The sequence below is a fragment of the Panicum virgatum genome, chromosome 9K (assembly GCF_016808335.1).
Source record: "Panicum virgatum strain AP13 chromosome 9K, P.virgatum_v5, whole genome shotgun sequence".
Lineage (NCBI taxonomy): Eukaryota > Viridiplantae > Streptophyta > Magnoliopsida > Poales > Poaceae > Panicum > Panicum virgatum.
Window position 1 is genome coordinate 2,455,000 of NC_053144.1, and position 23,701 is coordinate 2,478,700.

General features: G+C 44.3%; 4 protein-coding genes across 7 annotated transcripts; 2 read left to right on the forward strand and 2 right to left on the reverse strand.

The window, feature by feature from the left end:
• Positions 1-2,618: 2,618 nt before the first annotated feature.
• Positions 2,619-9,839, reverse strand: LOC120649283 (NEDD8-activating enzyme E1 regulatory subunit AXR1-like). Of its 2 annotated transcripts, none has more exons than XM_039926038.1 (14): positions 9,505-9,839; positions 8,261-8,433; positions 8,002-8,165; positions 7,283-7,393; positions 6,944-7,023; positions 6,694-6,844; positions 6,521-6,614; positions 5,499-5,587; positions 4,862-4,935; positions 4,584-4,746; positions 4,102-4,187; positions 3,522-3,605; positions 3,235-3,415; positions 2,619-2,992 (listed from the first exon to the last, which is right to left on the reverse strand). In XM_039926038.1, exons 1-14 carry the CDS (start codon positions 9,558-9,560, stop codon positions 2,909-2,911), a joined length of 1,590 nt encoding a protein of 529 aa, XP_039781972.1. In that variant the 5' UTR covers positions 9,561-9,839; the 3' UTR covers positions 2,619-2,908. The 2 variants fall into 2 exon arrangements, with proteins under 2 accessions (XP_039781972.1, XP_039781973.1); XM_039926039.1 differs by having other exon boundaries at positions 2,629-2,992; positions 3,235-3,391; positions 9,505-9,743.
• A 2,840-nt stretch (positions 9,840-12,679) lies between these two features.
• LOC120648952 (zinc finger protein ZAT8-like) lies at positions 12,680-13,126 on the forward strand. Its single transcript, XM_039925574.1, has one exon. The coding sequence runs from the start codon at positions 12,680-12,682 to the stop codon at positions 13,124-13,126; it is 447 nt and encodes a 148-aa protein (XP_039781508.1).
• A 425-nt stretch (positions 13,127-13,551) lies between these two features.
• On the reverse strand, positions 13,552-16,849 carry LOC120649284 (ras-related protein RABE1c-like). Of its 2 annotated transcripts, none has more exons than XM_039926040.1 (9): positions 16,656-16,849; positions 16,477-16,569; positions 14,834-14,906; positions 14,629-14,729; positions 14,478-14,543; positions 14,298-14,395; positions 14,152-14,214; positions 13,919-14,011; positions 13,552-13,844 (listed from the first exon to the last, which is right to left on the reverse strand). In XM_039926040.1, exons 2-9 carry the CDS (start codon positions 16,547-16,549, stop codon positions 13,767-13,769), a joined length of 645 nt encoding a protein of 214 aa, XP_039781974.1. In that variant the 5' UTR covers positions 16,550-16,569; positions 16,656-16,849; the 3' UTR covers positions 13,552-13,766. The 2 variants fall into 2 exon arrangements, with proteins under 2 accessions (XP_039781974.1, XP_039781975.1); XM_039926041.1 differs by having other exon boundaries at positions 16,477-16,570; positions 16,713-16,836.
• A 2,797-nt stretch (positions 16,850-19,646) lies between these two features.
• On the forward strand, positions 19,647-23,180 carry LOC120649285. 2 transcript variants are annotated; one of them, XM_039926042.1, is made up of 5 exons: positions 19,647-20,099; positions 20,715-20,794; positions 20,877-21,710; positions 21,984-22,134; positions 22,236-23,180. In XM_039926042.1, exons 1-5 carry the CDS (start codon positions 19,958-19,960, stop codon positions 22,889-22,891), a joined length of 1,863 nt encoding a protein of 620 aa, XP_039781976.1. In that variant the 5' UTR covers positions 19,647-19,957; the 3' UTR covers positions 22,892-23,180. The 2 variants fall into 2 exon arrangements, with proteins under 2 accessions (XP_039781976.1, XP_039781977.1); XM_039926043.1 differs by having other exon boundaries at positions 19,668-20,099; positions 20,224-20,794.
• The last annotated feature ends 521 nt before the right edge of the window (positions 23,181-23,701 follow it).

Sequence of the window (23,701 nt, forward strand, 5' to 3'; positions counted from 1 at the left end):
TGTACTTTTTGCCGTGTGTTTTTTATTTGCCGTGTGTTTTTCTTTTGGCTCACGGCAAATGGATTGGTTGCCGTGTGTCCGAAATTCTGCGCACGACAAAGATTAGGGCACACGGCGAAGTATCGGATTCCGGTAGTGGCGCAAGCCGGCTCCGTTTGCGCGGCGAGTTCGGCTGCTGCTAGCTGGCGTGGTGGTGCCGACGGAACGGCGCAGGCGGCGGCGCCAGCGCCAGCTGCGAGCTTAACGGTTGGCACTTGGCAACTACGAGTAGTACTCCTACTACTACCTGGTCCGCCACTCCAGTAGCCGTCGGGGAGATTAATTAGAGTAGGTTCCATTTCCATCGCCGACGACGTGGCGGGCACGACTTTAATCCCAATCTCCCCACCCCACTTAAATTTCCAAGTCAGCCGTGACATCGCGTGCGTGGTGGCTGCGGGCCAAATTGACCAGCGAGCCCAAAACTGCCGGCGATTTGGGATGTGCTCTGTTCTGGAAGCCGCGCAGCCACTCCAAATTAATAATTATTACTCCAGGCGCTGGTTCAACCGCAAACGCATGATGCCACGATGCCGTCATTGCGTACATTCCCATCAGATCTTTCGGATCATACTAGTACTGATCGTTGGTTTGCTTGTGTGGCAAGTGAGCAGGCAAATAAATTAGGTCCTGTTTGGATCATCTAAAATTGAGTGCTAAGCTGGATGCCCACAAAAAATGAGGAAAAAAATCAGATAATCACGCTTAGCAGTAGTACGGGTAGTAATTAATTACTCCCTCTATTCACTTTTGATAGCTATATTTCAAAAACTTAAATGTTCAAAAATGATAGCTATATTTACTATTAGTATGGGTTATGACAATAAATAGCACTAGTTATAAGGAGTTTCTAGTCAAAATATTGGAGGATCGACAAAAAAGTCTGTGACATTTATTAGATTGATAAACACACTTGTGCTGCCCTTGGTCATTGTCATATGAAAATATATTTATCAAAATTGAATAGAGGGAGTACTGGACAATCTGATCTCTATCGAGCGGACCAAGACAACGGAGGTAGACGCCTCTGTCGACTTCTCAAGGATTGACGACACGGTTAAGGTAATGCTTGCACAAACAATGCGTGCGCGTCCGCGAGCATGCCCTCGACAAGAGGACAAGTCGACATGGTCCAAGAGTAAGGAGATCTAGTAGTCTTCCGCTGCTCCGGGCCCACACATATGGGTACACGGTTAGTTGCAAATCGTTGAGGTGTTATTGCTCACGTACGTGCCACAGCGAAATATCTCGATCGCAGGTAGCCTCTCTCTAAGATATTATTGCTCCCGTGTCCACTCCCTCCGTAATGTAATATAAAACATTTATAAGGGTTCAAAATTTATATTTGAATATAAGACATTCTATAACTTTTGGATATACCTGCAAAAAAAATTGGATAAGTATTAAAGAAAATTATTTAATCTTTTTAGCTCTTACTAGTTGCATGCTTACCTTTTCTATTCCTTCCTCCCATGTTTAATCTTAGAACAACTGGTAAATGAAAAGCTTTCGAAGGTACATGCGTCTTTTAATTATCCTCTCATAATCTGTCTTTGGGAAGCTCATTGCTTACAGTTTGCATCCAGGCAGCAAGCCTTATCCAATCAATCAACTACTCTGTTTGCTGTGCTGTGGCTGGTGCTGATTTGTTGTGAGAAAAAAGTACTGCTGGCTGGCTGGTGCTGGTTTGGTGTGAGAGAAAAATACTGTTAGCTGGATGCAGCGAACAGAGTGAACTACTCCGCGCGCGCGTGTACGCGATTATAATCTCGCTCGTTGTGAGGTGTGAACATCATCACCTGTAACAACAAACAACAGGCGCGATCATGATCCTGACACAGTTAGCTGCCGACGACAGCTTGTGCCTGCTACGATGATACCGATCAACAACCACTGGCGCCAGCGTGAAGTAAGTAAACCAAAACAGAAAACGCGTTATTGCTATATGTATATATATAAAAAGAATACGTACGCGCGCGCGTGTATGTACATTCTCGCATAAATACTGCTGAAAATCGATACGATTGTGGCATGGAAGTTAACTGAACAAGCCTGTGTAGCAAGTAGCAACCGCATTTCGCTGTCACACGTCTTTTGCTTACCTCCGACGGCAAGCGCGTCGCGAAAGGGACGGCGGCCGGCCACCCACCACTAGCTGCTGGCTGCAGATTTTGGCCCGGCCGCGGACACCTGAGACCATACGCACAGTGATGTCGGTGCCTACGTGTGCTCCCTATGACAGCACCAACAGCTCGGCCGACAAGCTTATCTTACTTCCCCTACACTCCCCGTTGAGCAGTGGCCGTTTTCGTCAACTTGCGCACGTGTCAAGACGAATTCCAACCCGTCAAATCCATACTGCCCGTGCTACTGCTCGTCCACTCAGTCACATGTGCAAACCACTTCAGCTCGATTTGGGTAAGGTGACTGTTCCTTGGTTTACTAGTCTACAGCATATCAACACCTCGACCTTGGAAGGCGACTATTCCTCTATTCTTTTACTACCAGCACAACAGCCGCGTGAGATAGGAATTTGCCACGCAATTGCATGCATGGATGTTACGACGCAAGTCTGGATACTTCAACATGGGGGAGTGACATAGATTTCAGATGCATTCTTAAATATTGACCACTTTTCTCGGATTCATTTTCCGTGTCCCAAAAGGTGGAAACAGAGCAGCAGATTATATGAACCTACATGGCGAGAATGCCACTCATCTAAATATCATGCGAATTAGGCTCCTCGTCGGTACAATGATCCAGTTCAGACCTGATCTTGGCCAAGTACACGGGCAAACTGATTCCATTGAAGCGCGAGGTCACGGCACAAAAAAACTGGGGCATCTCAAATGGAGCCTCCACAGCCACATTATAGTTCCAAAACTTGAGATTTGAGGTCGATTCCGTTGAATATAAATGTTCCCCGCAAGGGCACAGACTGCTTGGTCACCAGCTGCAAGATGAAACAAGAACAATAATCAGTAATAATACCTTTTCACTTTCCAAATACAGGTCAAGTGTGTATCATCCTATAAATTGAAGATGACTTTTTGCCATTTTTTTCGAACTTTTGTGTTAAGATCATAGAACAGTATCTATTTTGGATTAGAGAGAATGGTGTGTACAAAGATTCACAACAATGTAATATCATGTGTATATATATCCTTAATAATTTCAGCCAAGCACACAACAGACCTTTATTACTTCTTGGGAAGCAATGCCACCAATAAAAGCAGCCACTGTATGAATCTCTGCACCCCCAAACCGGCACATCTCAGTTATCAGATCTTCAGATAAGGATGCTCCGCTCAAGCCCATCTCACTTAGCACTGAAGCAGCAACAGTCTTCAGCCTAGGGATATCCTCATCAATCTCACTATTGAATCCAGTGTATAATCAGTATTATAAAAAAACAGAATCATTTCTCTACAGGTGACATAATAATGTTCACCAATAGCAAATGAACATTTTTTCTAAAGTACCTGTCAAAAATTCCAGGCAATCTATTATAGTTGGCAGACAATCGATCAACGGCGCGTAGTAGAATGTAGAAGTTCATTGCATAACTGCAGTAACACATTTAACTGCCATTAGAGAGGAGACTCCACTGAAAAAAACTGAAATTTAAACCACAGGGTAGCTATTTCAACAGAAAATAGTTCATAAACAATATTCAAACCCAACATTTATGAGATGATGAAATATGACTTCCAAGCAAAGATTCTCTGCTTTTGGATGTCCACAATCATATTCATGATAGCATCTGCATGCATTGTGGTTTTGCATAGTTCCAAGAAATATTCTCATTTATCTTCGAAGCAATGATAAAGTATCCTAGAATTGGCAACTCTTAAGGTGACACATTAAACAAATGATAATGCTACAATATCCTAGAATTCTCTAGTCAGTGACACATTAGACCAGAAAGTGCATGTCATGCTAGCTTAAAAACATTGCAGAAATGTAGTGTAAGTATTTAACATCAAATCTGGAACATGTATAGCACTTTCTTTATACTAAGCAAAGACATGAACCAGAACATTCATTGCCATGGATGCTGACCTGTAATCTTCATCGGTGAAATACCTTTGAACCTCAGAGACAATGGGAGAGCTAAACTCCTCCTCAATGCTACGATATCTACAAACCTAGACATTCAAAATGGATGAAAAACCCAGATTAAAACGATTTTTTGTACCTACTCGCATTATTCATTGTTTACATCTTATAAAACAACATAATACCCCTGGCAGGTGCAACAGATAGTAAAATTTGTTCCTCAATAAAAAAGTTGTGCATAGAAATTCATTCAACAGTACTACTCAGTATTCTATTCTTCTGACTTCTGAAACAAGCAAGCCAGCAGCAATCTGCACAACATATTGATAGTCACCTTCTATCCAATTTATCATTCTGGAATGGATAAGTTACAGATATTGCTAAAATGAGTAAGTTTTCACAGTTAAGCGCATCATGTGATAATATGTCAAGTTGCGACTATAAAGGGAAGCTACAACACATGTCAACTGATGAAAGCAGCTTACCCTGAGTTTTCTAGCATTTTTACAAAATGTTTTGATATAGGCCCTTGAAATAGAATCCGGATGTCTACCAATCCGCTTCAAGATATCCTTTACGTGATGCTCCATGGCAACACAGTCAGCTTCAGCCTTAGCTTGGTAAATCTTTTGTAGGCTTACATAATACCTGTAAGATAACAAAAGAGAAACAATAAGTTATTCACCCAGAAAAGAGAATATAAGTAGTAGCAGAATTTGAATCTGAAGATGGCAGAAGCTGGATCACAGCTGTAGGCACTGACTCAGTAAGTGAAGTCATGTCAGGAATTGTTCCCTCAAGAGGCAGCTCGCCATTGCCCTCATTTGTAACAAATTCCTGTCAATGAAGAGAGAAAGCAGTCTAAGTCAAGGAAACCAGGGTAAGAAAGATTATTTGATGAACTTTGTATAACTAAGGTTCATTACGCAAGACCTTCCACATACGCTTCTATGCTCTAACTGGGACTCAGCTTAGAAGCCTTCAAAGTCCAAAGCTGCCTCACACAGCATTCAAGTTTAAGTGTAAAGCACCTTGGTTAATGGCTAATTTAGTTTTTAGTGGCCTGGGATTTTAGCACAGGTCCAGCTAGGATTAATTTCACATGTCAACAAACTGAAGCTAGGGTAATCCAGGCAATCTCATTGTATACTTTTTAGACACCTGAGCTACATTTATCGCCACAAATGTTGGCACAAAGCAAGCTAAAACCTGGAAGTAGGATATACCAAGGGAAGAAAAATTAGATCTGGTTTTAACAACAGAAAAGGAGGCCATGTCATTGATCGGTAGCAAATGAACCAAGCATCCAGTAAAGAGGCCACAAAATTTTAAAAAAGTGTGGAATGTCCTAATAGAAAGAGGTCAACACCCCATACATTATAATCACGATAGATATATACCTTCAAAGCAGCCACTAAAATCCAGAAATCTGATGAAGATGAATTGACTTCTGCGGAGTTATCATCAATTATCTGACGGATCTCATTACCTAACAGAAATCAATGTATCATTACCTAACAGAAACCTGTACATTTGTACTGTTGCATGTACCATTTTGTACAAGTCTATATTAGTGAACTTGTGCATCAGAATAAGCAATATAAGAGCAGAAAACGTACAACAGTTTTTGGACAAGGCTATTTAGATCCAGAGCATGTTTTTGAAAGATATACATTATTATTGTCTAAATAATATAATCAGAAACAATCTCTACTGATTTCGCATGTTACTGGTAGCCCGTAGTCACTATTTTCTTCATACTGTCTAGAGTGCAAGGATCAGCTTAGAATGTTATAAAACATTCAAATGATAGCTGAAACCAATTGCATTACTGCTGATTTTGTAGAGGCAGTTTGGATTTAGGGCCATGAGGGTGGAATAGGAATTGTGATACGGTGTATAGAAAATATGGAAGGTTGGAATCAAGAGATTAACCCACACGACCTAATCCTAATCCTTAGACCTAAATCCTAACAAATAAGAAGACAATAAATGGAACCATCATTATACAATTTGCAAAAGATAGCCTAGAATATCATATGTTTACACTAGAAATGATTGGCATGTTATTGTAGCAATATAAGTCTGGATGGATGTAAATCCAAAAGGTTTTCAGCTGAGTATTTGATAGACAGGGGGGTGGAGGTAAATAGTGGAAGCCAAGTGCAAGGGTCAAGAACATTTTCAATACTACTGATTCAGAACTCGGGAAAAAAGGCATGAAACCACTACTGATTCAAATGAAGACAAGTGTACATGCCAAACCATAAGCTTAGGATCCAGCATTTGTGTGAAACGGCACAGGCAAAGTTTAATCAGCAAATTCAGGTAAATATGCCTTGGTATCATTTATCATCTAAGGGAGGTAAAAGCTGGATCCTGTTAAAACCATGCTCAGACAAGGACTCATAAATCAACTTACTGATTCCTGGAGTAACTGATACTTTATATGAAGACTCAACAGCTTCTTTGTAATTTTCTTCATCTACATTAAGCATATGGGCCCGAATCAGGTCCTGACAAACGAAATAGTTTAGTCAGTGCACTGACAGTCCTAAACAAACTTCATGGTGAACAGTAATCAAAATAATATACCTTAAACTCCCTTTTCTCTTGCCGAGTTGAAGGTAAATTACCATCATGTGAATCTGCCCATTTTTCTGCAAGTCTCACAAGGATAACAATGTATGGCGTATGCTTGTGCACAACAGGATCTTTATCACTTATGTCAATTGATTTTGCAAACCTGTGCAGTGAAGATGGATAAAATGACAAGTTGACAACTATTTAAAATGAATGTATATGTTCTTTTACAACTGTTTAAAATGCATGTATATATTCTTACTGCTTGAGTTCAGCCCATGGATTGTGAAGGCGCAAATCATCCAAGAAGTGGTCTGGTTTTGATTCTATCACACAGTGTTCCTGGCCAACAATAAATAAATAGATTTGTCAACCTTCCGAAAACACTGTGAATTCCTCCCAATATGATTAGTCCATGGCATAGACAAAACTGTCAGTGTGACGTACAACTAACCATACAAGGCCCAGGTTAGCAAAGCCTTGCAGGCTTGCACACAACCACACAATTGAATGAATGAGTGTGAGTGAGTGTATGCCGTGTGTAAGTGTGATGTTATGATAATTAATCACGTGCACATGCTAAAGTTTGGGATGTAAGTACCTTGACACTGACCCTGACCAGACCAGTTAGACCATAAGAACGTGCAGCAACCAACACGATATCTGCTTTTCTGCAGATATCATCTAGCTTCAGTAAAGAACTTTCCAGAAGCTGCAACATAGATGAATATGCATTATATTTTTTTAAAAAAAAAGTTTCAAGGGTTTACTGCACAGTGCACACATATCTTGCCAGCAATACGCTAAGCTGAAGAGCGAGGAACTCTACTAGCACGGTAGAACCAGTGATGATAAAATCCTAATGGAATAATTGACCTCTGGTCCTACTAACAGGCCAAAACTATTGGTGAAAGAAACAGCTGCACGCACTAGAAGAAAGTACTGTAAATATATTCCTTCTGGCCAGTGAGCCCAGTTGTGGCTATGGGAAGCAACTTAAACTAGACAAATAATCAATCATTGAGAAATGAAGAAACCCACTATTTGCTATGTTAAATTTCTTTTGAATAATAACTACATTAACATTCAATCTGCGCATATTATTAACAATGGTCTGCAGGTTCGGTCCATTTGAAAGGTCATCACAAATGTAGAGCTTTAATAAAGTCCTCTTATTAATTCTCATCTCTCCAACATTTTTTTCAACCTTCAATAAAAAAACATATATCTATTCATATACTCAAATTTCTGTCTACATATGAAAATACCAGCAGAGCAATCATACTTTTGAAAATCATAGAATGAGACTGAAGAACACACCTGAGTAGCAATAACAATAGTGAACTGGGAAAAGAATGAAGGATTAGTGTCTATCAAAGTTGCTGGAGTCTCCTCAACAAACTTGGCTTTAACAGCATCATTCAGCTCTTGTAGGAAAGAGCATATGGATTTAGCTCTTGGCTGCCCCAAACATCCTTCATCCACTGTATTCAAATTAAATACTCAAGAATATGAGTTCCATCAATTTTGAGAGGATGAATTCAGAATAACAGGTAGAATCACATAGCAAAGAAATTACATAAAAAGTTATTCCCCAGATCAGATGCTTCAACTTTGGATCCATCGACAACTGTGACACTTCCTATTCCTCCAAGCACGAGATTCTTCAGTGCTTCAGTTCCAGTAGGACCACAATTAAGCAAGCATATGCTAGCCTTCTCCAGTGCCGCTTGTCCTTGATCACCCCATATCCTGTACTCAGAAAATAACATGTAGCTTTCAATATATGGGTATGCTATCTGATTGAGTGGGCAAGTAAAACAAGCAGATAAAAGAATAAGCACGTGCACCAAATAAACTATTGGAAAGCCCACGCAATATGACAGAAGGATTTCCTTAATTCCATAAAAACAATGCCTGTGCCATCAAATACTCTTTTCCTAATCCATACAGAAGAGTTATGCAATTGAGAAACAGGGCATTTTTTTTCCGTTGCACCTTTGCCAAACAAATGATTACATGTGGTGGGTAATGCTGAATTTTTGGCTGTAAATACAATTTATTATTCATGCTTCTGATAATATTGCCAGGATGAGATGACACGACACAACCCAAGATCAGTCAAAGGGGAGCACGAGCTATTGAGCTAAAAGTTATCATGATAACGAAAAAACATCAGCCTAGATGAAAAATCGTCTAATAAAAAATACTTCAGGTTAGTTTTTCATCTAGACTTGGCAGGGAAGCCTGAAGAGGGTTCTGCGATTCGCATGGACCTAAGTATTTTCTAGACAGGTATAAAACTATAACTTAAGAATGTGTTGTAGCTTAGGCAATGCCGCAATGGAACCCCAATTATCCAATTCCACTATAAGCCAGATGCTCAGCTAAAATCAGAAATCAGAATTGGAACTACCATCAGAATGTCACACATTACTAAAAAAGTGCACTTACGTAGCACTTAAAAAGTTGTAATGAAATCCGTGGAACAAGACACCTGACAATAATTAAAATCAGCATCCAACAACTTGCAAGCAACCCTAGCTCCAATGCAAGGTCTGCACCGCTCGAGTCTAGCAACGAGAGCATCCCCATAACCACATCAGATTCCCCCTACATCAGAGCACTAGCTAGCCGAATAACAGGAGGAGCCTAAATCCTAGTTGGGACAACACATGTAAACGGCGTCGGAATTGGATCCCAATAGTAGAATTCGGTCGCTGGGGAGCCCTAACCCTAGAATCGTTCGACGCACGCGCTCGGAATCTACTCGTCGATCAAGTGAAGGGGGAGAGCGAACCCAGATGCGCACCGAAGAGTTACCTGAGCTGGCGATCGTACTTGGTCTTGGGCTCAGCGACGACGCCGGCGGCTGCCATGGCTGAGGAGCGGAGGCGAGGTGGCTGCGCTCTCTTCTCGCGGTGTGGTCTGGGGTTTTTGTTCGCTTCGACAGTTCGACCGCCCCCTCCACTCCGGCGAGGAATAAAGCGGCGGAGCGGAGGCGGAACAAGGAGTTGGCTGTGTTGTCGTTGTTGTGGCGTTTAGAAGCAGGCTTCGAATCCGGCTAGCCCAACAACTTAACATTCAACAAATCACGGTATTGGGCCAGGATCAGGCAGGATAAAAGTGAGCAAAATGGATGGATTTATTGGCCCGACAGAATGCAATGGAACTACAGTATTTTTTGATGGATTTGGCGCTGGCCCACGTAATCACGAGGGTCTCTTTTTTTACTGGTCACAAACGAAAAAAAATAAATATTAGAAGTCACATGTGTGATTAACAGTCAAATCATTACACAAGATAGAATAATTTTTTATTGCGATCTGGCAACAAATTCGATTGAATCACACGGGTGGGCCGGTTTGTTAGGCCGGCTCAAAATACCGAATCCTAGAGGGGGCCTCTTGTTGCGATAGCTCTGCTCAGGGTCACGCGTACGCCTGACCCTAAACAGCCCTCGAAAAAAGGCCGACTTTTGTCACAAAAAAAAAGAACCCGCTTCAAGTTCAAGAACATAGCAATGTGATGTACACACACGTCATTTGCAAGGCTGCTTAGTTGTTCAGGGATTAAAATCATATTGAACATGAATAATTGATTAATTATACTAGATACTCATACAACCACCTTCATTAGTGTTGTTCAAAGATGCATAATTCAGTTATAGCCTGATTGCTGCACGACAGCATCAGCGAGAGATAAAATTATATTTAATGAGCTGTAAAGGTCACGGATGACGTGATGAATGAAATTGATCGTTGTGTGCTACGTACTCTCCACGCTTGTTATATATGAAGGGCCGCGGAGCGGTCACTAGCTTTGCTGCATTGCACCTGGTTTTTTTTTCATTCAGGAGCAACGAGGTGTCGAGGTAGTTGTGCACGCCTTGTTGATAGTGGTTTCCACTGTAGTTAATAATATCCGTCCAAAGTCAGATTAGACTGTCAGATAATTGGGAGTTTAGCGAGTCAAAAGGCCAGGTCGGGCCTAAGGCCCCTACGACCAGTTGGCCGGCTGGGGCTGGCGGCACCCCCGCGGCGCGGGTTCGAGTCCTGGGGGACGCGAATTTCCGATGCCGCGGGGTAAAAAACTCCCTCGCTGGTGGGCCAGGGTTCGGGGGGTTTCTCGGTCGGGTTAAGAGCCGAGGCAGTCGCTTCCTCTTAATGAAACACGGGTGGGGACCGTTTCAAACCCCCGATCGAGTTTTTTTTAAAAGGCCAGGTCGACAGATAATACTGTATTACCTGACCGACCAATCAGGATAAGATAAAGCTAACGCTCTGTTCTCTTAGAAAAATGCTTTTGTTCTGCAGTAGTGACAGCACAAACCCAATTATAATTTATAGTCCAGTAATTATGCAAGGAATTGCAGTGCGATCTAGATAAAGTTAATGGCATTATTGCAGTGTCTTGCAGACAAGGAATGAGACAAAGAGTGAGGATAACTTACTTCAAAAGCTATGTTAGCCGAACACTGCAAATCTCTATCAACCCACGCGTGGGTTAAGGAGTCAGCTGAGAGCAGTTCTATGCAGGATATCCTTCTACTTCTATGCACTATGGGCAAGAAAGCGAGCTGCAAGCCAGTGTTCTCGCATCGGAAAATTTCTTCATCTCTTATTATTCTCTTATTTCAAAATTTTCTTCGTCTTACAATCCAACAATATATGCCCAGTTCTTCATCTCCCATGTCTGTCGGTACCTCTGGACTAGGGTACTCCATCTTGCTGTGTCAAGACTCGTAGTTATCCGTAACTACGCCCAAAGAAGCTGAGCAACCGGACCCCTGGGGTCAGACTCCATCTCACCGGACCAACGGTCTCGGACCCGCATCCCGCTCGGGGTCGGGTCCGGTGTCACCACGTGTCATGGAGAAGGAAGCACTCAGACGAAACAGTCGGAGGCCCCGGACCTCCCACGGGGTCCCGGACCCCCATATACTATACGGACCCTCGGCAGGGAGGGAACAGATACCCCGCCTGAGGGGTCCGGAGCCGCCACGTGTCCGCAGACGCAGATACGCGCGCGGCTGCCAAGCTTCCTCGAGAAGACTTGGCCACCTACCGCATTCAATGCGGGAGGCGTTAAGAGCGCTCTGCCACAGCAGAGCCCGAGGAGACTTTCGCCAGGCTGTATTGTTGACCGCGCGTTACCAAGGTACACTGTACAGCCGCTGGCGCCACTCACGCCACGCACGTCAGACTGCTACACCAGTTAGACACGACAACTCGGCGACGGGGTATCATAACACCTACACGGTAGACCCAACAGTCTACGCCGCAACCTATGCTGCCTCGACGGGCGCCTCGCCGACGAGCCAGGAGAAGACCCCCCTCGGCTAGAGAGTTTACAGGACGATGAAGTGTATCCGGCAAGAGATTCTCCATCACTGTAGCACCACTACTGTCTAGTAAAATATACATCCCTGTTGGGCCCACCTGTCGGGGTCCGACGCCCGTGTACGCGTCCTCCTTACTCTATAAAAGGGAGACGCCCGTTAGAGAAAGGTCAGGTCCAAAAGAGGACTGGAAAGCAGGGGATAGACTCACCCACCGACACTAGAGCAATATTACTCTCAAGTGGATGTATGATATTATGCTCCGGCGGCCCGAACCACTCTAGATCGTCGTGTGTTCATCGAGTTCTTGATCGTGTTCTTGAGCTAGATAGGCCTAATCGCTTAGCGCAATCCCCAGTACACCCCCTCGGGGATTAGGCGGGTGCCTTCCGCCACCCGGCTGTGGTTACCCCTAAAAGCCCACGACAATGTCAACTCTATCATGGTTGGTATTTAATATCATAAAGAAGCAGCAAGTCAACTGTTACCATTGAGTCAAACGTCCCTATAGATAGCTGAACAAGAAGTGTCATCTCCTTTTTTATGGAAAAATAGAAATGCCATCTCTAGCACTAGCGCGAATCCTATAAAAACTTCAGAAGCCTACCACTGTAGTTCACATCACACATACAAACAGCAACCGAGCGTTTGGTCACGATGAAGAGGCTGGCGTTCGGACAAGAAGAGCCGGCGGAGCTGGGCATCATCAGCGTGGCCGAAGGGGTCATGCTGCTGCTCGCGCGCGGCGGCGGCGGCGGCGGCGGCGAGCCATCGGCCTCGCCGCGCGTGTTCGAGTGCAAGACGTGCAGCCGCCGGTTCATGTCGTTCCAGGCGCTGGGCGGGCACCGCGCGAGCCACAAGCGCCCGCGGGCGAGCGAGGCCGCGCCGGCGAAGGCCCGCGCGCACGGGTGCGCGGTGTGCGGCGTCGAGTTCCCGCTCGGGCAGGCGCTGGGGGGACACATGAGGCGCCACCGCGCCGTGGCCGAGGAGACGGACAGCGCCACCGCCGCCGCTTCCCGCGGGCTAGCCGAAGCCGAGACGAAGCCCGACCAAACGAGAGGCCTGCTGGGCCTGGACCTGGACCTGAACATTGCCCCCTCATGACCGAAGCATTCGGGTTTCGTGTTTCTGTCGTTTTTGGCCTGGGTTTGTAACTCGGAGTTCTTTGATTTTTTTTTTTTTGAGATTGGAGTTCTTTGAATTTTAGTACAGATCACACAACACGATCGATTAATGTACAGATTTGTGGAAAAAGATTGATTTGTGTACAGTATTCTAAAAAATCACGCAGCTGTTGTAAAAAAAGAAGCAAAATAAATATTTTTATTTTTTCAATATGAATTATGTGGGTCGAATTGCATCTCCATATGCCTAGGTTAGGCATACCGCTTTGAACATGCTAACTCAGAACCCAGAATCCTCGGCTGCAATTTTACCAGGTTCCCACAGGAATTCGGTAAAATTTAACAGGTTTCGGAGGGACCATATGCAGTAATTCAATGTTATCTCTTTCGAGCGTAACCGACAAGAGATCAAACCAAGCCACCCAATTCTATACGCGCTCATCGTTATCAAGACCACAGTTTCCCACCAATATAGCAAGTAAATGTTCTGACTTAACACCCGTTTGTCCAAATCCCAACAATTGCGATGACTTGAGAAACACACAAGGAGAGTTGCTGGCAAAGAATAAAACGATAAAAAATACATGAGCAGTAACACCAAATCTTGCTGTAACAACTGTTCAGGAGCCGCAGCAAGCTGATTTCTGTGCATCTGCTGCATCAGCTTCCCCTTCGGCCTTGATCTTGATAGTTCGATCCTGCAAACAGGAAATAGAGCTAAGATGCTATGCAAAAGAAAGTGATTATGTCCAATCTATGAAATGGGTTGCACCTCAGGCTTCGAATCAGTCTCCGAGAGTCTTTGTTTGATATCCCTTGCAATAGAAAAGAAAACCTGCTCGACGTTCAGGTTTGTCTTTGCACTCTGCAGCAAAACATAAACAATAAAGTATGCATCAGAAACAAATCAAATGTAAGGCACATGTACTTAGAGAAAAGCAACATAAATTATCAGTTATGCTACAATAAAGGAATGTCATAACAGAAGCCTTGAGTTCCACTAACCGTTTCAAAGAATTTTATCCCATATTCATCGGCAAGAGCTTGCCCCTTGGAAGTGGGAACAGCCTGAAAGAAATAAATTCAAGAGTTATTCAGAAACATAAAGTTTAAGAGATCAATAAGATTACAAGTAAGAAATGATTGAATACCCGTTTGCTTTCATCCATATCAGCTTTATTGCCTACCAGAACTTTGTTCACATTATCCGAGGCATGTTGTTCAATGTTTCTGATCCAATTTCTTATATCTGCAAGTCAGTAACAGTGATAGTATCAGAATTCGAAGCCAAAAGGACGCATCAAAGAGCACTTAAGTACAAGGGTCAGTACTATTAAAAGACGACTCGTCTGTGACGTCATACACAAGTAAAATGCCCATAGCTCCCCTGTAATAGGCTGCAAAGAAAAATTTGCAAAATACGATCTTCAGCCATACAATTTTTAGAAATAAACTAGCTTTGCTCAAAGCAAACAAACATACCAGTTGTAATCGTGCGGAAACGTTCTTGGCCTGCAGTATCCCAGATCTGCAACTTAATCCGTTTGCCATCCAACTCGACAGTCCTTATCTTGAAGTCAATACTGTTTTGTGAATCCAGTGAGCACAATTCATAAGTTCACACAAGCTTTAGTACGTAACATGATGATTCATCAACCAGAGGAATTTGTGATTTTTCTCTACATACCCAATAGTAGTGATGAAGCTAGTGGTGAAGGAGCCATCTGAAAACCGTAAGAGAAGACAACTTTTTCCAACACCTATACATATACTTTGTAATTAGAAACCTTATACAAGTAGCAAGCAACAATCTAAAACAATCTAGCTCATGCCAGAAAAGACATAAGCAACAGCCCACAGACATATCAGCAGGAAATACATAAAAACTCTAAAATTGGCTACTGAATGAACAGTCAACATGAGATCGGGGCTTCTTTAGGTATATAGAATGAGACAAATGATATGCAAAGCTATATATAGCTTCATGCCAAGCATAGAGCGCTCAGCATAAATACTGGTGAGGCAGTCAGGCCATACATATAAAGCAAATTGCTTAGTTGATTTAGGTTCCAAAACTGAAGGTAAGAGGAAAGAAAATTAAATTTATGCCCCTACCAACATACTTCTGTAAATAGCAGGATATTTTTCTTGCAAGGAGAACAGTAACGTGCCCATATATTGGAAATGCAAAATAAGGCACAACAAAACAGACACTTCGATTATCTTATATGTATTCAGTTTGCAACTTGAGGTATTGCCAAGTTTGTGTCTAGGGAAGTGTTTTGTGACTGAGGGCATGTTTAAATGGGCAATAGTTGAACTTTAGCATCTATTAGCACTTACATTCCTGCTAAAGTTTTTGAGTCTTGGCTAAAGTTTAGCCCACCCCATTAGCACTCCTGTTTGGATGAGCTAGTGCTAAACTTTAGCACTTTTAGATATTAGCATTTAGATCCAAACACACCCTGAGACTATGCATTTGTAGCCCAGCAATTCCCTAACCTCAAGCAGAGCCCTCAATCATGGATTGGTGATTTTTTTCAATGTTCTACGTCTGGTGTGGCTATTAAATTGCATCAGTTAGACTGTCAATTTGACATGGAAGTAAAGGGCAATGTTAACTGCCAAGCCATTTGGGCAAATCCATAGAGGGATATGCTCACTGACCACTGGACAGAACAAGCAGAGAAAGTCAGAAAGATGCTAAGCGTCATACTGTGTGTGCACATGCTACTAATTGTGTAACTGTTGAGAATAAAATAGAATTATAGCCATGCTAGTGCTTGTGGAATCAACACCGCGAAATGCTGAGTGCTTCTTCCTAAAATCTAAATGAAGCGATCAATCTAATTCCACCCACAATGCAAACAGGGGCACAGTGACGAACAATACGAACATTACACAAGGTCCTGTTTGGGACCGCAGTCCAAAAAAGCGCGGCGCGTATAAGCCTTAAGCGGCTCGAACCTCGCTTCTCGCGATTTTGGGACTCCACGTTCTAACTGCCGCTTATTCCGTTGCCGGCGGCCAGGCAACGCGCGTCGAACGCGAAGAGTTTGGCGGGATTAATCTGATTATTTGGCTCATAATCGAAGCAACCGTGGAAACAAACAGGGCCAAAGTAACACCTCCGTGTGCCGACCAGTGGTTAAATTCACTCGCGCATTCACATTTTTGCGCAACCATCTGCAGCAGAGGCTGATCTGGGTACCAGATCCCAATCGAAACACCGAATCACACGGAACAGAAAACACGATCCCGACGCAACCAGATCTCGCGCAGATCGAGGGACGACAGAGAGGAAGGGGGCGAGAGGTTCGGCGAGCTCACCGCTGTCTCCGATGAGAAGCAGCTTGATGAGGTAGTCGTAGTCGGCTCGAGCCCTCGCCGGCGGCGCTGCCATCGCGCTCTACCTCCCAGCACCTAGCATGAGGCAACCAGATCAGATCGGAAACGCAAACAAACCAACAACCGAATCGAGCAGGGAGGGCGGAATGGCGGAGCCGAACCGAGCGGGGTGGCGTCCGTGCTTGGGCACGCGATCTATAGGCGTGGCGTCGCCTCACGAGGAGCGGAGGCGGTGGAGCGGGGAGGCCGAGGCGTCGCGGTGACGGAGAAGGGGAGCACCAGGTTTGCCTGGCGGTCCCGGCTCGATCGGAGGAGGAAGGGGATGCACGCCTTCGCGTGGGGTGGTAGAACTGGTCCGCCTTTGGACTTTTTTGCGGGCGTACTGTTGGGTCGTGTGCCGGCCCAGTTACTGGACAGGTGCAGTGGGCCGTTTGTTAGTTTGAGTTGGGCTCATTCATAGGAAATTAAGCCCACGCACGGGATCCTTTTTTATTTTTTAAGAAACTCATCCCTTGCCGAGTCATTTGTTGCGGGAGCATCCATGCTGAACCGTAGTGCTTTTAGAACTTTATAATATGGATGCTTCTTTAAAGAATTTATGAAATATATGTGCTACTAAATCCACTGAAATTATGATGCAGTTTAAGTAGCTTGGCTAATGAATGGGCGACATGTCTCGACTCTTTTATGGCATTTCCTTTGAACTGCACTGCGAACCAGCCGAGTAAGTAGGCTTCATGCTTTACAGCAAGTACGTTAACAATACTAGCTAGTCGCTTAAAGAACAAACGTCCTTGAATTATCGGGTAAACGTCCACGGATTGACGGAATCCAAGTAGATCCAAACTCTTTCCGTGACTCAACCATGGCATCTAGTTATTGCTCATACGTACAATACGGATGGTCAACGAAGTCCACTGGTTCCGGGCAAAATCCGTTCAAACTTCGAACTCGCCGCGCGCGAGCAGTTGCGAAGTCACGATCACCATCCATATTTAGCCGACCTGCTTAATTATACTTGTAGGCAATGTACCCCACTTATTACGCAAGCACTGTCCTCGTCCACTAAACCTACTTACTAGTTGAGATTAACATATGTCATGATATCTCTCGCTCCCCCGAAGATGCAAGAAATTTCTCGCGCTTCGCCTGCATGATTTCGAATTCGAAATTTCAAAATCAGATGACGTGCGGTATATATATTATATTAATATTATATATCGACCCGCTCCCTGTGCAGGCCACCAACGATCCAGTCTCGTATGTTCATACGTGCTGACAATTTTGTAGTATTTTTTTTGTTGCGGGTAGACAATTTTGTCGTGTTTGTTTGTGCAATTTCGGTTCGGTCATCCATTCACTCGGCATATCTAAAAAAAAAATTCAGTAGCGCGAGAGTTGCGGGCGCGGAAGAGGATTTGGTTGGAATCCACGGCGGCCGGGCCAACCACGAAACCGAGGAAGCCCAGTCATACTGACAGTACTGTAGCAAGTCCACTATAATTAGTACCCTGACCAAACCAAAACCAGGGCAGTTGCGTACTAATGACTTTTTTTTTGCGAGGAATACTAATGACTAATCGATAATCAGAGGTTCAGGCTACAGCTGAGTGCCCACCCAACAGCAACCGGGGCGCTGCCGCCTTGCCGGCCTGTCGTCGACTCCTGCCCAACTAATCATTCTCTCGCCATCACCAGCCACAAATAAAATCCCCGTCCACCGTAACCACCAGCCACAAATAAAATCACCAGCGGCAGCGCCAGTAACCTCTCCCCGCTAAAATCATGGCGCCGGAGGAGAAGACATCCCACCCGATCAGCTCGACCCAATCACCAATTATTACACGCGGGAATAGCATCACGGCGTCCACTGACCGCGCGGTAGTATTACGGGAAGCAGCCGGGGGAGGAGGTCAGGAGGACGAGCGGAGTGGAGACGGGAACGGGTTTCCTACTTTCCAACCGCCTTCCGCGACGGCCCCGCACGGTTTTCTTATTCGCAATGCTGCTTTCACTCAAGCAATCCCGGGCCCATCCAGCATTTTTTGGTCCGATTTTTTTTTGAACAGAGAAAAAACACATGCATGAACGTAATTTCAAAATAAAAAAGATCATAGTTTCAAAACCTAGCATCAAAATCAAAATCCGATTGCACAGATTTGTTTGTTTCAATAAAAACTTCAAAACAAGATCTCACACCACTATGTTTTGATGATATAATTTTTTTAGAGAAAAATACTTTTTCGCTTATTCTAATTTATTTATGATGTTTGCAAAAATTGTTTATAGTTTTACATAATGTTGCTTTTGCATGCCCGAGTTCAGTTAAGTGGATATTGATGTTTATATTAAGATAGACTGTTTAGTGTCCATAGTGGATAAATGTAAACAATTTTATTAGGTAGCTGAATGTTGATTGCATGATCAATAATAGGCAACTTTAGCAGCTCGGTTGAGTATTTTAACTAATTTATTTTGGTATTTTCTCATTGTACATAAAGCAATTTATGGATTTTAAAAAGTATGGTTGAAATATATTCAAGTGGGGTCTTGTTTTGAAGGTCTTCTCGAAAGAGATACAATTGTGCAATCGGAATTTGAATTTGATGGATGGTTTAAGGACTACAATTTTTTTAGTTTTGAAATTACTTGCATGTGCTACTGTTCCGTGTTAGTGGAGGGTGAGTTTAGTCTGCCGTACAATACCGCGAGCGTACGACCGGCCGTAATAAAGTCATTATTTTGTTTTTTGGGTCCGATTTGATTACCCCCCACGTTTGCAAATCGCACACGCTCTGATCCGTGCACGGCATCACGAGCTCAATCGGAAAACGCCACGTCACCGCAGGGAGTCATCAAGCCAGCGCGTGACCACGGCCGGATCCAGTCCACACGAGTTAGCTAGCCGCCCAACCACGGATCGCCACAATAAGCACCCCCGGCCGGGTCGGCGGTTTAGGCCAGCCAAACCATCCCAGTGCAGTGCTCCAAAGCAGCAAAGACGAGACGAGACAGTGTGCTCCGTAACAAGCAAGACAAAATTTCCGATCACTCTTTTCAAAAAAAAAAAAAATTTCCGATCACTGCCGCCAAGGCGCGGGAGGGGCAGAAGATTCCAAGAAGGCAAATGCTCCACGGGACGGGGGGCGAGTCCACTGGGCGGCAGAAGCACCCACCTGAAAAGGCGGGGGGCGGGGGCGCCAGCCAACCGCTGCCGCGCGGGCGCCGCCACCGAACGCGCCCCGCCGGACTTGCCCTTGCCCTCCCCGTCCCCCTCCCCGCGCGGCACGCCCGCCCGAGGAGACGCGACGCTCCCCGGGAATCCAGCCCTTCCCTTCCCTCCCCTATCTCCTCGCGTTCGCGGCGGGCGCCTCAAATAGGCGTCGCGTCCCCCGCGCGCTAGATCAAGGGGGGGCTGTGTCGTCGGGGTTGACTTGGGCGCTGGCTGGCTGCCGGGGCGTGGATGGGCGGGCCGAGCGACGCGGCCGGCTGGCGGAGGTGGGCGCGGCGGTCGTGCCGGACGGGAGGGGGAGCCGGGGTCGTCAGGCGGACGGTCGCTGCGCCGGCGGGCGGGGCGAGCACGGCGCCGCCGCGGGTGGCGGAAGGTAAGAAGAGAGCCTGCTGCTCCCAAAATGAATCTTTGCGGCGTTTTGGCTTGTTTCTGCAATTGATTACCAACGGTTGGGGGGTCGCTTCTGATCGTCGTTTCTTGTTGATTTCGCATGCTAGGTACGTAGTGCTTGCTTCCTCCGTCGGCCGCCTCCTTCCAGCAGTGTAGCGTGTCCTAAGCGCGGAAGCGAGGGGGTTGCCTAATTTGCTTGTACCGTTGGGTTACTTGCTTGCGCGTTGCTCTGACCAAACAGAAATTGGGTGAAGATCATGCCAAAAGTCGTCCATCGGAGCATCTTACCATTTATTTTCCATTTTCCCGATGCTTTTGTGCTAGCCTGGGGAGCACAAATAGAGCATAAACTCACGGGAAAAAATCAAACAGAACAATTTGACCGGAAAATTTGGTCGTGCCATGTGATTCATCTCCTTCTTAGTTCTTTCCTTTAGGGACAACGAACTGCAACACTGTATTCTTGTCGGGGTTTTTTTTAATCAACGTGGCCCTGTCACGTAACATGTTAGAATGATTCTTGTGGTGCAATTTTTAAGGTAAAATTCTGACTGATTTAAAGTTGACCCGTTCATGTTCTCCTTCTGACTTTGCTCAGGGTTTGCTCATGTGGACAAGCAACGTCGTGTTCATGGTGTACAAGCAGATTTCAGATATAGCAGTGGATCCACAGATCATGTAAGATGTTTGAATGCTCACTACCGTTTTACTATCAGCAATTAACTTGGATTGCCGTGCTCACAAAATTGTGTTGATTCAGCTTTCTTCCGACATTGGGGAATTCAAGCACAAGAGCTCCTACGGAGGTTCTGCAAGATGTTTTCCGTCAGAGATAAATGTTACTGAAACAAGCCACGTCCAACCTTTGGTGATGGAAGAATGGGATGGTTTTGATGCTGCAGGTGCAGTTCTTGTTGATTCGCAGAAAACTGCTATTCCATGGCCAAGAGAGAATAAAACGTCCAGCAATATCGAATCGTGTCATGTGAGCAGTATGGTTTCAGGATTGCCCATTCAGCATAAATATTGCCTCAATAATCTCACCAGCAGTTTGAAGAATCCTCCAACTGTAAAGAGTTGCAGTGATATGAGTGATTTCAGCTATCAACTGGTCAGAAGTGCTGAAAGGTCAGCTTCTACTAAGATGGGTTTAACCAGTGCAAACAGTTCCCTTTCTGAGAAAATGTCATTGCTACATCAACCACGGTATGGCGGTAATCATCAGAACCAAAAACGTATCAGTGCTTTGAATCGAAGACACAAAGTTGTGAATTCTAGAGGAGCAAACGACCTGCTTAATACAGAGAAGTTCCATGACCAGCCTGATTCATCATCGGGAAGACATTCACAGGTTTTGTTAAATAATGCATTAGTTCGACAAAAGCAACTGTGCTGTTCAGATCTACTCAATCAAAAGTTAACTGAAGAATTATGGAGCCCTGCGTACAGTGATTCTGAGAAGATAGTATGCTTTTCCTCGGGTGATAGCATCGACGATTTGCAGGTATCATCTTCAAGTGACACTAGTGATAGCTCCAACTTATCATCTCTGGGTGTTGTAGCTAATGACCAGTGGAAGATGACCTTCAAAAAGGTATATACTGAGATCTATCATTACTGATTTACTTGTGATATGCAGTTTCGATGCTTGTTTGGTTTCTTGAGTTTGAAGAATAAGAAGCACTAACAAGATTTTTATTTGCATGGTTTCTTTTCTTTTTCAACAAAAAAACTGAGGCTAACTAACCATATTTAATAATCATCATCAATGTACTAAAGTACTAAAGATTGGCGCGTATACTTTGTTTTGCTTTCCCTCAGCATGATAGGAAGGTTGATCCCATGCTATCCTTCATTTCTTTGACAGGTATACTGCCCTCATGCTGCTCGCCTAGACTCTACATCTGTCATCTACCGCAAAGAAATAGGTCAGGCTAGCCCAATATCTGTTCTTGAACCTCCATCTGAAGATTGCTCTGATTCTGAAAACATCAGGCGAGAGCCTGCGGATCTCTATGGTTAGTGCTTATGCCTTCATACATTTTATGTGGCTGCTATGACTTTCTTATATTTCTAACTTGTGTTAATTATTGTTAATTTTCTGGTCTTATTGGTTTAGATCTCCAACTGAGACTTGAACTTGGCACATTTGCACCAACAGAGACTGCTGCAGATGCGAGTAGCATTGGCAGAATTAGTGACTATTTATCCTCTGACGTGGAATCGAGCAATGACGGACCCATGCACCTGGTTGAAGATATTCTTGAAGATTTTGAAGATGAAGAGGAAAGGGATTTTTCTTACTTGCTCGATATACTGATTGCTTCTGGCATTCATGGGACTGCAGAGGATCAACTTTACAAGGTGTGTCAGTCACTCGACTGTCCTGCTGGCCATGATGTGTTTGAGAAGCTGGAAAACAAGTACACTAAAGTTGTTAATTGGTCAAGATCAGAGAGGAAGCTTTTATTCGATATGGTCAACACAGTATTGTCACAAATACTAGCGCCATGCTTGAGCATGCAACCTTGGGTGAATACTGCGAGGAACTTGGCTCCACTATGGGGTTCAGAGGGTCTATTGGAAAAAGTCTTGCAGGTCTTAGCTCAGAGACAGGAAGAACTTGCACCAAGTGAGACAAAGCCTGAGAAGAAAGGATTTGATCAGAAGTGGCTGGATTTAGCAGATTGCATCGACAGGGCAGGAAGGGATATTGAGAAAATGATAAGAGATGATCTTTTGGACGAGCTGGTTCTTGAGCTACTGTCCAGTTAGGTTTCCACGGCCATAGTAGGCTTACACACTGTAGCATTTTTGGTCTAGTCGCCGTGCTTCAGAGAGGTATTAGAATTTTGTCAATTGTATTGGATTAGTTGATCTGTAGTCATATTCTTTTCTTCCTCGAAAAAGTACATGTCGAAGCGGAATTTGTAAGGATGGGAGTCTTTTCTGTCGAATTTTGTCAGCTGTGAGAGTTTTAAGTCTGTTGGTGAGGGCAAATTGTAGTCCCCAGACATTTGTATTATTCTTGAAAGGAAGAAGAAGTGCCGTGTTCTTTTGTTCAGTTTGTGTTGTTCACTGCGTCTGATCAACAGCAAGAAGAAAGAATCGTATTTCACCGTACCACCATTCTGGAATTTGGAAAGTAACTCTGAATGAAAATGTGAAGAGGAGTTGGCAGAAGTTTCTGTGCTATAAATCATAGTACCTTAAACCCTCTGATAAGTGTTAAGAGTGGAAAAGGATGATCTCATCCGTTCATTCAAAACACAAGAAGACTACAAACTGTTCCCGCCAAATAACCCATGGTCAAGCCCCACGTTCATGCCCAAGACGTGGGCAACGTGCCACGAACTAAGTTCGTGCAACATGGAGGTTTTGGGCGGGAATGGAGGGAGTTTGAACATTGATTGTAACCTATAAATACCCCAAAAGATCAATGAAAGAAGGATGCTCATTCACTATTTCTCAGTCTCAACACTTGTGTTCATTTACATTCATGAGTTGATTTACAACAATAAGTTCCACATGGCGAAATCTTCTTCTGCAGTTCAGTTCATTTACCGTTCAGTGTGCTATACTCTT

Excerpts from the sequence above, each read along its gene's own strand:
- LOC120649285 (XM_039926042.1), top strand. The coding sequence starts at position 19,958 with ATGGGCGGGCCGAGCGACGCGGCCGGCTGGCGGAGGTGGGCGCGGCGG. Across the intron at positions 20,100-20,714 it reads GCCGCCGCGGGTGGCGGAAG|GGTTTGCTCATGTGGACAAG; the intron begins GTAAGAAGAGAG and ends GACTTTGCTCAG. Across the intron at positions 20,795-20,876 it reads GCAGTGGATCCACAGATCAT|CTTTCTTCCGACATTGGGGA; the intron begins GTAAGATGTTTG and ends GTGTTGATTCAG.
- LOC120649284 (XM_039926040.1), bottom strand. The coding sequence starts at position 16,549 with ATGGCAGCGCCGCCGGCGAGGGCTCGAGCCGACTACGACTACCTCATC. Across the intron at positions 14,544-14,628 it reads TTTCCGCACGATTACAACTG|CCTATTACAGGGGAGCTATG; the intron begins GTATGTTTGTTT and ends TTTTCTTTGCAG. Across the intron at positions 13,845-13,918 it reads AGACTGATTCGAAGCCTGAG|GATCGAACTATCAAGATCAA; the intron begins GTGCAACCCATT and ends TCCTGTTTGCAG.
- LOC120649283 (XM_039926038.1), bottom strand. The coding sequence starts at position 9,560 with ATGGCAGCCGCCGGCGTCGTCGCTGAGCCCAAGACCAAGTACGATCGC. Across the intron at positions 7,024-7,282 it reads TGGTCAGGGTCAGTGTCAAG|GAACACTGTGTGATAGAATC; the intron begins GTACTTACATCC and ends ATTGTTGGCCAG. Across the intron at positions 4,747-4,861 it reads GACATGACTTCACTTACTGA|GTATTATGTAAGCCTACAAA; the intron begins GTCAGTGCCTAC and ends GTTATCTTACAG.
- LOC120648952 (XM_039925574.1), top strand. The coding sequence starts at position 12,680 with ATGAAGAGGCTGGCGTTCGGACAAGAAGAGCCGGCGGAGCTGGGCATC.